We start from the raw sequence: 15,083 nt of genomic DNA on the forward strand, positions 1-15,083 counted from the left end.
TTGTGTCATATTTAGGTACTTGCTGGTCACTGTGGCTTGGGGCCCCTCATGAAGCTTCTGAGGTCTGGGAGTCTTGTGATATTGTCACAGTCCTTGTGCTCTGAGCTGTGTAGAGGTCAGTTGTCAGAAGTAGGTGTGTGTGGTCTTCACTCAGGAAATACTGGGCATAAGTCCTTCTCGACTCCCCCACCTTTTCCTTAACTTTTAAGCCAAAATTCCCAAAGTGTCTGTCAAGATCAAACTGAAGATCAAGCTTCCTCTCTTGCTCTCAATATCTACCAAAGCAGTGGTTTCTGATTTTTTTTTCACAGCTCCCGGAAAGATCCGATTACATTGTGACATGTATGCACATGTATTCAGTTTATAAAATGGAAGCAAAATAATCACAAAAATTGTATTACTAAGTTGAATAAAATAATAACAATTGACATTACATATTATCTTACTGATATTAAAATTCATTTAAAAAATCATCCCCACATTAACAATATTAAATACAAACACCCTGTAAGTTGATTTTCTCAAAACCCACGGCAAACTGCACTATGCACTTTGGAAAACCCTGTACTAAAGTGTGTTCATTTTGGCCCATCACCTTGATCCCTCCTGTCTCTAAAGAAGAGTCAACCTGGTTCTCAAATTAGCCTCCAAGTTCCCACAATTGCAAAGTGTGAGGCCGTAGTAAAATTGTGTCATATTTAGGTACTTGCTGGTCACTGTGGCTTGAGGCCCCTAACGAAGCTTCTGGGCTCAGGGAGTCTTGTGATATTGTCACAGTCCTTGTGCTCTGAGCTGTGTAGAGATCAGTTGCCAGAGGGGTGTGTTGGGGGGGTAGGTGTGTAATTCTCTGAAAGTTTTTTCTTCAGAAATAAATACACTTTTGGGGCTGGGTGCAGTGGCTCACGCCTGTAATCCCAGCACTTTGGGAGGCCAAGGTGAGCGGATCACCTAAGGTCAGGAATTCAAGACCAGCCTGGCCAACATGGTGAAACCCCATCTCTACTAAAAGTAGAAAAATTAGCTGAGCGTAGTGGCATGCACCTGTAGTGCCAGCTACTTGGGAGGCTGAGGCACTTGAATCCAGGAGGTGGAGGTTGCAGTGAGCTGAGATCACGCCACTTCACTCTAGCTTGGGTGACAGAGTGAGACTCTGTCTTAAAAAAAAAAAATACACTTTTAACGCAGAAGTGGTATGTGAATATCTGTTCTTAAAACATTAAAATAAGGCTAAAGTAAGTACCACTGTTGGCTAATAGTTCTGGTTGCCTTCATCCAATGTCAAAGTTTATTCTCAGAATGAAAGTTTAGTGTCCCTGCTGATTCCCCAAACTCTAAAATGATGTGTGTCATTTCTGCTCTGGTGAATTTTTTTAACATCATAGTGTGTGGTGTTAACTTGCAGATCCAAGAGCTATCAACTTGTATTTTCATTCTTTGGGAAATCAGACAACTGACTCCTAAGTAATAATATCCTTAGAGAGACAGCATCTAGACCAGTAATTTTTCCTGGGTGGTGGGGGTGGAGGTATGGACCATACTGTAGACTTAATGAAATCTTACAAAGTTCCCTGTTATTTCTCAGGGTGAGGGGGTATGGGTGGTGGATGGGAGACTGTCCACTCAACTGCTCCCTTGTCTCCTTGGGAGCTCCTGAATACCTCCCCAGAATCCCAGCACTCTGTTGAACACAGGTAAAAATCACTCCCAGCCTTTATCTTCCCCTCCCAGACAGTTTTACAGATAAGGAAATCCGGACCCGAGTCGTGTGTCTCAGGTTGACATAGGGGAGTTAGTTTGAGAACTGGGACCAGAATCCTGGTGTCTTCACCCTTTCTCCATTGCTCTCTCTCCTATTTCATACTGTGGAGCAGGTTTTTTTGGTTTGTTTTTGTTTTTGTTTTTGTTTTTTTTAATTATACTGGGTTACATGTGCAGAATGTGCAGTTTTGTTACATAGATATACATGTGCCATGGTGGTTTGCTGCACCTATCAACCCGTCACCTACATTAGGTATTTCTCCTAATGTTATCCCTCCCCTAAACCCCACCCCCAACAGGCCCTGGTGTGTGATGTTCCCCTCCCTGTGTCCATGTGTTCTCATTGTTCAACTCGCACTTATGAGTGAGAACATGTGGTGTTTGGTTTTCTGTTCCTGTGTTAGTTTGCTGAGAATGATGGTTTCCAGCTTCATCAATGTCCCTGCAAAGGACATGAACTCATCCTTTTTTATGGCTGCATAGTATTCCATGGTGTATATGTGCCACATTTTCTTAATCCAGTCTATCATTGATGGACATTTGGGTTGGTTCCAAGTTTTTGCTATTGTGAATAGTGCCGCAATAAACATCCATGGGCATGTGTCTTTATAGTAGCACGATTTAAAACCCTTTGCGTATATGCCCAGTAATGGGATTGCTGGGTCAAATGGTATTTTTGGTTCTAGATCCTTGAGGAATCACCACACTGTCTTCCACAATGGTTGAACTAATTTACACTCCCACCAACAGTGTAAAAGTGTTCCTATTTTTCCACAACCTCTCCAGCACCTGTTGTTTCCTGACTTTTTAATGATCGCCATTCTAACTGGTGTGAGATAGTATCTCATTGTGGTTTTGATTTGTATTTCTCTGATGAACAGTGATGATGAGCATTTTTTCATGTGTCTGTTGGCTGCAGAAATGTCTTCCTTTGAGAAGTGTCTCTTCATATCCTTTGCCCATTTTTTGATGGGATTGTTTGCTTTTTTCTTATAAATTTGTTTAAGTTCTTTGTAGCTTCTGGATATTAGCCCTTTGTCGGATGGATAGATTGCAAAAATTTTCTCCCATTCTGTAGGCTGCCTGTTCACTCTGATGATAGTTTTAAGTTTGTTTTGTTTAATTGAATTCTGGTATACAGAAATAGAAACAGGTGTCTGCTTCCTGGATGTCTAACTAAATGCTAATGTTTAAACATCTTGCCCCAACAACAATGCAGTGAAACAAGATGTTGAGTGATTAGTGTACAGTGTACCTGGGTTTCTTTTACCATAATGATTTATTTCATTATCTTAAGTCCTTGGGGGAAATAAAATTGTATGTTTTAAGAATTGAGAAGACTCTGACCGGGCATGGTGGCTCACGCCTGTAATCCTAACACTTGGGGAGGCCAAGGCGGGTGGATCATTTGAGGTCAGGAGTTTGAGACCAGCCTGGCTAACATGGCGAAACCCCTTCTGTACAAAAGACACACAAATTAGCCCAGCGTGGTGGCAGGTGCCTGTAATCCAAGCTACTCGGGAGGCTGAGGCAGGAGAATCGCTTGAACCCAGGGGGCGGAGGTTGCAGTGAGCCGAGATTGTGCCATTTCACTCCAGCCTGGGCGAAAGAGACTCCTTCTCAAAAATAAATAAATAAAATAAAATAAAGAATTGAGAAGACTCTGGCCATGTCCCCAGTTCTTTCTAGATCTCCCAATCTGCAACTCTTGTGATAAGGTGGGGTCAGAGGAAAGCAATTTTGACACTTTCTTTATTTCTCATAACCAGGTAATCACTGAGTTCTGTTACTTAGTCTCAGGTTCTGCCTCTTCTTTTCTATTTTGGGTGACACTTCTTATACTAGTCTATATTAAGCATCTTCTTGCCTCTAGTCCTGCTACTTCTCTGTCTACTTCCAACCATTCTCTATACAGATGATAGGTTAAACCTACCTGAGTTAATAATTCCCACTTTCATTTTAATCTTCCACCCAAAGAAGCTCCATTAGATCCCTATAGCTTATGAGACTGGGCTAAAACTCTTTGTTTGAAATTCAAGGCCAACTAATTCTGGGCTCACTGCTTTGGGAAGCCTTGTCCCCACAGATACAGGCATGGTCTTACTGTATAACCTTTCCCCTCAACACACACCTTTCTTTCTTGCTTTTTGTCTGACTGTACTAGACATGGTTAATGTTGACCATTTTTTTGAAATTTTAGGGCACTTAAAATTTGTTCCAAGCAATTTAGTCTCTCTTTCATGAATGTATCTGTTCTTTCGTTTAGCAAATGTTTAATGTGCCCTCGGTGCAAGACATTGTGCTGTCAAACAAAAGCCGTCATGGCCCTGGCCCCTGTGGTGCTTATTGTCTAAAGGGGATTCTAGTGAATGTGGAAATACAACTGTGACAAGGCCAGGAAAGACGGATACAGTGTACCACAAGAGCAGTTAGTAGATGGATTTTGCTCAGTCAGGAGGCCCTCCCTGAAAGGATGATGCATGAGTACTGAGGAACAATGAATTCAAACCAAAGTAATAGCATCTGCAAGACTGCTGGATAGGAGCTTAGTGTGTGTGAGAGATGAGAAGAATGTTAGCGGGACTGAGTGAAGGACGCCACAGGAAGAGTGGTGGAGTTGAGGCCAGAGGAGTCAGTAGGACCAGATGTGCATGGCTGCATGGGTCATGGTAGGAGGTTTTGTGTTTATCTTAACAACAATGGACAGCTGTTAGAGGTTTTTAAGGAGGAGGAATTGGGAGACTAACAGCAATGTGGACTCCACCTGGCAGGGGGAACCAGTGCATGCATGAGTACAGTACTAGGTAAGCACAGGTGATATGGAGGCTGGACATGATAGTAGCTTGTGCTAGGATAGTGGTGAAATTGGAGAGAGAGATTCTGAAAATATTTCGGAGATAAATAAGCCCAATCTGATGATAGACTGTATATTAGTCCGTTCTCATGCTGCTATAAAGAACTGCCTGAGATTGCATAATTTATAAAGGAAAGAGGTTTAATTCACTTACAGTTCTGCAGGGCTGGGAAGGTCTCAGGAAACTTATAATCATGGCAGAAGGGGAAGCAAACATGTCCTTCTTCACATGGTGGCAGGAGAGATGACTGCCCAGTGAAGAGGGAAGCTCCTTATAAAACTACTGGATCTTGTGAGAACTCACTATCATGAAAACAGAATGGGGGAAACCACCCCAAGATTCAATTGTCTCCACCTGGTCCCTCCCACAACAGATAGGGATTATGGAAACTACAATTCAAGATGAGATTTGGGTGGGGACACCAGCCAAACCATATCAGACTGTATATGAAGAGCAAAGGATGAAAAGACACCAGGATGATTCCTTCCTAGTTTTTGGTCTTTTCCATTCACTGAGATGGGAAATATGGGAGAGGCCCAAGTTTGTATGGAAGGATGATGATTTAGATTTTGGGCTTGATTTAGAATTTGAAACAACCAGGAAGAACTATCAGGAGCATTTGGATACATGTGTCTGTTTTAGTCCCTTATTGTACAGGAGTAAGATGTAATATTCAGTGCTCTCATAGTTTCTGATCAATGCTATAAAACTCATCCATGACAGGAACTACTTTGTCTGTGTTCTTACTTGTTTATCATTGACTCTCCTACCAGGAGCACAAGTTCCAAGAGTGCAGGGGTCTGTATCTCTTATTTGCTACTAATGTTGGCTCAGAGTGGATACTCAATAAATGAATGAATGTGTGTGTTCTGGTCATGCCTAAATTTGCATGTGCTCTGAGATTAGTGTGTGGAGACATGAGTCACTAACCTGGGTGAATGACTTTGGAAACCCCAAGCATCTGCCCTTAACCAGGTCTTGGCCTCTCCCCCTGGTAACCAAAGGGATGTTAAGTTCAAACCACCTGAGTGGCTATTTATTTCACTTAGTAGTTTATCAAAAAAAATTTTAAAGATTGATATTTTCCCCTTTTGAATAGGTTGTGGTGAAACATGGGACTATCACTTGCTATTTATGGGAATATGCATTTCTTTCCTGAAGTGTCTATTCGAATAGAAAAGGTTTATTCCCTTTAGCTCACTTTGAGAAATATATTCTACTAGAATAAAAGAACACATGTGAAGACATACTTATATAAACATATTCATTTCAGTAATTCATGTCAGCATTGCTTATAATACTGAAAAGTCAGAAACAACCTAAATGTCCATAATTTGGAAAATGTGTAAATAAAAGTGGCTCAATGATGGAGTAAAATGTACATGCAGTTAGTAAATATATATATATATATTTTGTGTATGGTATACAATATATCATTAGTTTGAAGAAAAAGTCACAAGTCAATGTACATAATATGATTACTTTAAAAAAATATATATATAGGAAAAGATGTGAAAGGATGTAGACCAAATTGTCAATAGCAGTATCTCTGGAAAGTGGAATTCATGGTGAGCAAGGAGGAACGTTTTACTTGATACCCCCTCCACTGTTTGAATTTTCTCACTTATTTATTTTGTATTAATGAACAGAAAAGAAAAGAAGGGCTTTGGTACAAAATGATTAAAATAAATTTGTGAATGTCCCTTAAGTGTGTGAATATTCCTCAAAGGGTTATATCTCAACCATTTAGAAAACTTATCCAGAAGACATGGTAGCGAGGTGGAGGTCTAAGCTTAAATCCAGCTTTGCTACTTTCTAGCTGTGTGGCCTTAAGCAGATTGCTTAATCTCTCAGAATTTTCCTCATCAATGAAATTGAGATAAAGTACAGCTTATCTCATCAGTTTCTTGCAAAGGTTAAATGAGATAATGTATAATAAAACACCCAATACCGTGTCAAACAACATAGTAAGTGCTCAGCACACAACACTTTCCTTCTCAGGGGAGGCTGCCTTGGTGAGTGTTGCATGCCAGACCTTGGGTAAACACACAGTACCTAGACATCATTCCTCTCCCCACCCATCTGCTTTCCTGGTCTCCTTCTCTCTCAGCTCTCCCTATCCTTTCCTTCTTGTTCGTGACCACTCCTTCTTGTCTTTGTCTCTTCTTGTCCATAGCCAGTCACTTCTTGTCTTGCTCCTTCTTGTTCATAGCTAGTCCCTCTTCTCCTTGATTCCTCTCATATTTGCACTGTTATCTGAGGAAACGTAACAAGGACTGATGGTAAATATGCTTGGTGAGATAGCCTGCTCAGACATAAACTCTGATAGTATTGAACCTGTGTGCATTTTGTTAACCTGCCACATGGAGTCAGTGTGCTTGTATACCTGAAAAATACTCAGGAATCAATTTGTGTCAGTCCCAGGCCACTGCCCCTTGCCGGCAAAGACCTGCGTTTACCCTCCTGCCTACCATCCCTTCCAAACAGGCCCGTTCATGGGAAAGGAGGGGAAGTGCCATCTAGTCCTTCAAAACAGTTTTTAATTTTAAAAATATTTAAAAATATATACCTATATTCCTATACTGTGTGAGTATCTTCTAGAAACTAAAACAACTTCTTGCCCAGTCTAATACTACACAGGAAATGAGGAATAAAAAATGTGCAAAGATGTGCATATATTTAGGAACAGATGACATTTAGTTGTAAAGATACTCTGCCCTGGTTGGTATGTTTCCTTCTGTTTTAGTGTAGGATGGTAGTCCCCACTCAGCACAGCAGCCTGGCCTTGGAAAGTACCTGATGGCGGGAATCAGAGAATCCCCTTCCCCTTCTCTCCTTCCCATGAGCTCTGATACCTCATTTGAAGTTTCCTTTCAACCCACGTGACAGGTCTCCTTCCCTTCTTTCACAGAACGGGGCAAGTTGTGAATGTGTCCACCAGGGTACAAAGCTATGAAACTTTTGAAGCTTTGGAGGCACCAACTCATTTGGCAAAGAGAAGACAATCATGATAGTTTACATTTGTATCATTTTTTCAAATGCTTTTACATGCTGGTCTCAGTGGATCTGGAACTCCTGAACTAGTCAAGATAAGTACAAATGATACAAATGATGGCTTAGGTTTATTGAATGTCTACTACGTGCCAGACTCTTTGCTAAATGGGGGACATTTTTTATGCTCACCACAACCCTATGAGGCAGGTATTACTGTCATCTCAGGTTTGCATACAAAGGAAAACAATAGTTTGGAAATAACTTGGTAGATCAACTTCTGACTCTAACCAAATTGCCTTTTCTGACCCCCAGCAACTAATGTTGACTAAAATGTTTAATAAACTGCTGTTTATATCACATTACCATTCAGCTGTTAGGGATTGGAGACAGAATCTGAACTCAGGGAGTCAGGCTCTAGAATTAACGTTTTTAAGAGAAAATGATAGAGGCAGCTAAGAAATTAGGAGTCAATGAACTGGGGAGGAGAAAATGCCACAGGATAAAGGAAATTTAAGAATAGAAAAAAAATTAAGAATTTGAAAACTTGTAGTAAGCCTGAAAGAGCAAAGTTGCAACCAGGATGACTATAATCAGGGCATTTCTCTTTTTGATCCTGTTCACATTTTCAGCCTGATTCTGCTGCTTTGGGTCCTTTCTTGAAAACTCCACCTGCTTAGTTCTGTGCATGCCCAGTGTGGTTAGGTTTACAGAGAAGTTAGAGGATATAGGAAAAGAAAGTGGGGAGATTTTTGCCTTTTAGATGGACTGTCCTGCTACTGCCTCTTTCCTTCCCAATCTGAAAAATCCGACTGCTTTTTAAGAGCCTGGCGCCTGACTTCTACTTTGGAAGATCAAGCTTGCCTGCTTGGGAAAAATTGGGATTTGGTGTTAGCAAGGCCCAAGCTCAAATCCTGACGCTGACACTTTTTAGGTATGTGATGTTGGGCATGTGGGGGTGTGGCTTATACTCTGAACTTCTGCCCACCTATATGAGCAGGGCTGTTGCCCAGCTGAGGGGGTTTGTGAGAATTAGAGACTAAGAATGTGTATCACCCGGTGCATAATAGATGCTAAGGGCCAGAAGCAACAACTGAGAAGATGGGAGAAGAGTTTGCTGGGTTGTTCAGTAATTCTTCTCCTGGGACTCTTCGTGTGTGTGTGTGTGTGTGTGTGTGTGTGTGTGACAGAGAGAGAGAGACAGGGCAGGGGGTGGAGGTGTGAGGTCTGTGTAGGATGCTGTGGGGCTGGCAGACCCTTGGAGGGAGTGTGAATGACCTCAAGATGGCCAGAACTTGCTGAACCTGGCAGATTTCAAAGCTTGACATTCACACAGGGATGAAATAGAAGAGAAGATAAAAGAAAACCCAAGCAGCTAAGTCAGTGCTGACGCTGGTAAAGGTGAGTTGTGTCACCCCAACTGTGGTTTGTCCACAATAAGAGCATTCATGGAAGGGGAGCTGAGTGATCACCTTTCTCCCCATTTCCCGTCCTCGAGGGTGTCAGATTCTGCAATCTTCAAAGCTACCCCACAGCAATTTCTGACTCTAACCAAACTCCCTTTTCTGACCCCCAGCAAACCTGGCCTCCCTGCTCCCAAATGCTCTACCTCTATACAAGTGATGTTGACTGGAGTGTTGAATAAATTGCTATTTATATCAAATTACATTCAGCCAAATAAAGAGCCTACAAGTTCTTTATTTCACTGTGTCAGAGTGACTGCACCAGTTATATTTTAATTATTACTCCCATAGCCTGGCCCCAGCTCAAATTATTTGCAAACTTGTGAATACCAATTATCTTTTATTTAAAGAATAGCCAACCTGCGAGGCAAGAGCACTGCTCAGGGACAGAACGTTGACTCTGACCCCCTTAGAAAACGAATGACCACAGACAAGTCACTTAAATTTCTTTTTTTTTTTTTTTTTTTTTTGAGACGGAGTCTCACGCTGTTGCCCAGGCTGGAGTGCAGTGGCGCGATCTCGGCTCACTGCAAGCTCCGCCTCCCGGGTTCCCGCCATTCTCCTGCCTCAGCCTCCTGAGTAGCTGGGACTACAGGCGCCCGCCACCGCGCCCGGCTAATTTTTTGTATTTTTAGTAGAGACGGGGTTTCACTGTGGTCTCGATCTCCTGACCTTGTGATCCGCCCGCCTCGGCCTCCCAAAGTGCTGGGATTACAGGCTTGAGCCACCGCGCCCGGCCCAGGTCACTTAAATTTCTAAGCCTCAGATTTGTTGTACAGGAAGTGAGCATAGCTAATCTTCTCCCAGGTATCACATTTAGTATGTAAAAGAATATATTTGAAGATACTGTTGAACCTAAGATTTTATTTAGACCAAAAATCAGTGTTTTCCTCTCCCTTCTCATTGGTACGTGTGTTATGGAACAAAATAAGTCAGTGTTGACAATGGCAACCTATTCATTGAGAAAATCTTATCTGTGGCTGTTTCTACTGTTCAGATAAAACTGTGGTTGGTGAGATCTCCAAGGTCTATTTCAGGTCAGTTCTGGAAGAAAACAAAGAAACAAAAAAACACAAAGGGGTAGTCAGAGAGAAAGAACAAGAACCAAAAATTAGATTAAGAATCCATGTTAGGCTTGAGATGCTGATCACTGGCCCTTCCATTCTGATTGACCTGATTTCTGGGAATCTACAGCTTATGGAGACAGCAGCTGTTTTTCCCAAAAATACTCAAGGTTTATTTTAAAAATGTTATTTTTTTCATTTACAGTTGAGTGGGGAAGTCATCTATCTTCCTAAAAACACCACTTTCACCCTATTACTGTTCTTCAGAAAAGACTTCAGTGATGATCCATGGACAAGAAATTGACACTGGATTGTGATTTAGACTTCACTCCATTGCTCCATCTCCCACTCACCACCACTTGCCCCACGTTATTTATCTTCTCTGTCTTCCATAAAGCTGGAGACACAGCTAGATTGGTTTCCCCCAGGTTGCCCAAGTAACTGCCCCTTCCTAATAAGGCTCTTTGTTCCTTCCTTTCTTGCTTACAGAAACAATGAGTTTCTCTGCCTTCTTCCTGCTTCTCATGCATAATCTTAGTCCTACCTGCTTCTTGGAGCCTAGATTAAATCTTTTCCTTTCATGAAGGCTTCCTGCCCACAGCTCTCGCCTGCATTGCTGCAGAGCCTCTATCCAGCACAACTGCCTTGGGGCATCTGCATCACAGCCCAGTCCTGGAGACAGGTTGTCAGGTCATTTCTGTGAGTGCCTGTCCTGAACATCATTCTGCTGTCTGTCATCAGGTCATTTCTGTGAGTGCCTGTCCTGAACAGCATTCTGCTGTCTTGTCTATGGATGTGAGGAACCCAGATGCGGGTGCCTATCGGAAGTTTAAGAGGAAAGTCTTATAAGGGCTGTGACCAGTAGGTCAGGCAGGACCCAAGAATCCTGTGACTCTAGCCTTCAAGACAGGCCCACCTAGCTGCTCCGTAAGATAATGACTACATTTGTTTTGTTTGTGGGAGTACCTTGGTCAAAATGAAGGTGGCTCCACTTGAAAACTCTTTTGGAGAAAACCCCAACTCCAACCTCTTTCTCCTTGGCCCTCATAATAAAGGGAAAAGGGGAAGAGACCCACATACTAACACTAACGTGGCAGTGTATGTGCAAGGCTTCATGCCAAGGACAGTGGATTATCTCATTCTTGCAAGGACCTGATGAGGCTAGCACTATCATCATCTCCATTCAGGGCTGAGAAACCAGCTCAGAGAGCATTAATAACTTGTCCAAAATTCAAGTAAGTACTAAAGTTTGATTTCAACCCAGCTGTATCTGAATCTAAAGCGTGTGTGTGTGTGTGTGTGTGTGTGTGTGTGTGTGTGTGTGTGTTTTAAATCAAGTCTACACCAATGGTTCTCAGAGTATGGCCCTCAGAGCAGTAGCATCAGTATCTCCTGGAAATTAGTTAGAAATTTACATCCATTGCTGGGTGCAGTGGCTCACGCCTATAACCCCAGACTTTGGGAGGCTGAGGCTGGAGGATTGCTTGAGGTTAGGAGATCAAGACCATCCTGGGCAGCATAGCAAGACTTCATCTCTACTAAAAATTTAAAAAGTTAGTCAGGCATAGTTGTGCATGCCTGTAGTCTCAGCTACTTGGGAGGCTGAGACCGGAGGATCACTTGAACCCAGGAGGTCAAGGTTGCAGTGAGCCATGATTGTGCCACTGCACTCCAGTCTGGGCAACAGAGGAAGACTGTATCTCAAAAAAAAAAAAAAAAAAAAAAAAGAATGAAAAAAAGAAGCCAGGTGCAGTGGCTCAGGCCGGGCGCAGTGGCTCACGCCTGTATTCCCAGCACTTTGGAAGGCTGAGGTGGGTGGATCATTTGAGGTCAAGAGTTTGAGCCTAGCCTGGCCAACATGGTGAAACCCTGCATCTACTAAAAATACCAAAATTAGCCAGGCATGGTGGTGGGCACCTGTGATCCCAGCTACTTGGGAGGCGGAGGCAGGAGAATCCTATGAATCTGAGAGGTGGAGGTTGCAGTGAGCCGAGATTGTGCTATTGCACTCCAGCCTGGGTGACAGGGTGAGACTCCATCTCAAAAAAAAAAAAAAAAGAAAAGAAAAAAATTTGTCTCTGGGCCTCAGCCAAGTCCTACGGAACTGGAAACTCCTAGCATAGGGCTCAGTGATCTGGGCTGTCACAAGCCCTCTGGTGATGCATACTCGAGTTTGAGTACTACTGCTCCACACTAAACCTCCCACAAGAGAATCCCTTTATAACGTGGCCTAGAAACCAAACTAACATAGGAATGTTCCAAGGTGCTGGTTATGTCTGGACCCCTGACTGTGCCAAAGGCCCACCTGACATTTTGGTGCTACCTAATCCTTCATCAAGGCACACCTGGAGCTTTAAGTATGCCTGTAGGTTTGGAGGGTAGGGAGAGGACATTTTTTAAAAGGAAAAATCTCCTCTTAATTTCCTCAAGTCTTTCTTGATGCAGTTTGTCACAATCTGACTGTTTTATTTGCTCTGTGTTTATGCTGACTGCCTGTACTGCCAAATTTCCACTGGTTAATATATTCTTAGTCATTTATTCCATCATTTATTCAACAAACATTTGTTGGGTGCCAAGTAGGTGACAGGCACAGTACTGGGCGCTGGTATTTGAGCAATGACTTAGAGAAGGCCAACTGCGTTTTTCTCTGAGCCCACAGTGAGCAGGCCATCAACAAGAAGCATGAAAAGTGCTGCCTAGGGGTAGGATGAGGCACTTAGAAAAAACAGAGGGAGGTCCCTCTCCCAGACTTGCAGACAGGAGGGCTGCTGGAGGAGGTATGGTTCCAGACACAGAACCCTGTCTACGGGGTAGACAGAAGTAGAATCCCTGTTCAGCTGAGGACCCAAGGCACGAATCTTAATTAGCCCAGGGAAGAGAGTGGAGCAGTGGCAGGTGATGTGGAAGACTGTTCCAGGATGAGAGAGCTGCACCTGGAGAAGAGAATGGTCTTAGCATGGGAAAGACTGAAGCGAGTTCAGAATGGCTGACCCCTCGAGTGGGAGATGAGACGTGAAGGGACATAGGGCAGACGAGAAGGGCAGTAGGCTGAGCTAACGGGCTTCGTAGGCCTGGTTAGGGAGCTTGAACTTTATCCTTAGGAAATGGGAAACCATTTTAAGAAGAGACGTGATGTGAGGGAAAAAAATATATTAGCAGTGTCACTTCAGTACAAATGTGGCTTTACTTTGATACAATTCTTATATTGTTGGATATGTCATCACTGTTAATGCACTGTAAATTCCTGGGAGTTTTCCTCACTCCTTTCTTCCTATGCCCCTCTGAGGTGGCTGAGTGCGTTCTCCACCCCACCCCAGCCATTGCCTGCCCAGGTGAGTAAGAGCCCAGACTCTGTCTGTGAGCTCCTAGCCAGCGTAAGGCAGGACGGCAGGCAGTATATTTTACTCATTCGCATTGTTTTTCTTACCCGTGAGCAGATGTAGGTCACCTTCAGCATTGTCTCCTGCTCTTGGCTTTAGGGTGCCTGTCCTTGCTTGTGACGGTCCAGCACACAGAACGCTATGTCACCCTGTTTGCCTCTGTCATCCTCAAATGTGACTACACCACCTCTGCCCAGCTCCAGGACGTGGTGGTGACATGGCGCTTCAAGTCCTTCTGCAAGGACCCTATCTTTGACTACTACTCAGCGTGTGAGTATCCTTACCCCCTTGGCCATGTGTGGGGCCCAGACACCTCTGTGACATACTGTGGTTAGGGCTGAGGGATTAGTTAGGATTACAAATCTCGGTAGTGAGGAGAAGCCACAAAGATCACCTAATGCAGTTCCTCTGTTTATAGATAAACAAACGGAGTCCAGGTAGATGAAATAATGTATTCAAGGTCACATACTAGTTTATTTTACAATTTTTGTCCTGCTTTGTTCTCAAAAAAATTTAAAGAAACTCAGACATTAGGCAAAAGTCCTGCCTCCCTGTTCATTCCTGGCTCCATGCCAGCGTGCTGAGCTGACAATGCAGGCCCGCCTCCCGTCACCCCCACCACCTTACAATGCCGGCAAGAAGACTCTACACTCAGCACAAATGACTAGGAGCCTTTGCTTCTTGCTATATTCCCTTCCTCAGTCCGCCTTTGGGGAGATGGTCATTCCTCTGCTGACTAAGCCCTCCAGTGCCCCACAGGCAGCCCTTTAACTGTGGGAAGTCTCTTAGTGCTACGCAACTCCCCCTTAGGGTTGGCCAGTCCTGCCTTTCAGTAACAGCTGCCCCCAGGCATGTGGGTTGTGCTGTCTGGATCAGAGCTCTTTCCTAGTTGCCCATTTCTGCCTTCTCTCAAAGAACAAAGGAACCCAGAACACCCCACTGTCACCACCAAGACAATTAATTGTTTGGAGATTTTGAGAATAGAAGTAGACACCCTGTTCATAGGAAGAAAGGGAGAGGGAGGCATCAGTCTTTACTAATGACTACACCACCTCTGCCCAGCTCCGGGACATGGTGGTGACATGGCGCTTCAAGTCCTTCTGCGAGGACCCTAACTTTTACTTTTTGAGCTCTCGAGCTAATGTCTCACAATATGATGTGAGCAGAACCTCAAGAGCTGTCTGAGCCACCCACTGATCCTGCCATTGTCCCCAAAAGACTCCTCTCTAAATTGAGGCGTTGTTTCCTGGGGGTTACTCTTAAAATGCCTGGGTTAAATGGCCAGGGAGGAGAGGCTAGGGAAGCAGGCATTTGCCAGGGGCAGATTTAACAGCTCTCGGGTTATATATATATATATATTTTTTTTTTTGAGATGGAGTTTCACTCTCGTTGCCCAGGCTGGAGTGCAATGGCGTGATCTCAGCTCATCGCAACCTCTGCCTCCGAGGTTCAAGTGACTCTTCTGCCTCAGCCTTCTGAGTAGCTGGGACTACAGGCATGCGACTTTATGTTTTAAGGGCAGGTAGATGAATTCCATGGGAGCAGAAGGAGGCTGGGGTGACTTTGAAAATG

At 43.6% G+C, this 15,083-nt stretch overlaps 1 protein-coding gene across 1 annotated transcript in view; it reads left to right on the forward strand.

Annotated features, from left to right (window-relative positions):
• LOC105470294 (immunoglobulin like domain containing receptor 1) overlaps nt 1-15,083 on the forward strand; it is a 35,568-nt gene that overhangs the window by 2,441 nt on the left and 18,044 nt on the right. The window contains exon 2 of the mRNA XM_011722134.2: nt 13,611-13,781. Within this exon, the coding sequence (XP_011720436.2) occupies nt 13,611-13,781 (171 nt within the window). The remainder of the gene's footprint in view (nt 1-13,610; nt 13,782-15,083) is intronic.

The sequence above is a fragment of the Macaca nemestrina genome, chromosome 2 (assembly GCF_043159975.1).
Source record: "Macaca nemestrina isolate mMacNem1 chromosome 2, mMacNem.hap1, whole genome shotgun sequence".
NCBI classification, from domain to species: Eukaryota; Metazoa; Chordata; class Mammalia; order Primates; family Cercopithecidae; genus Macaca; species Macaca nemestrina.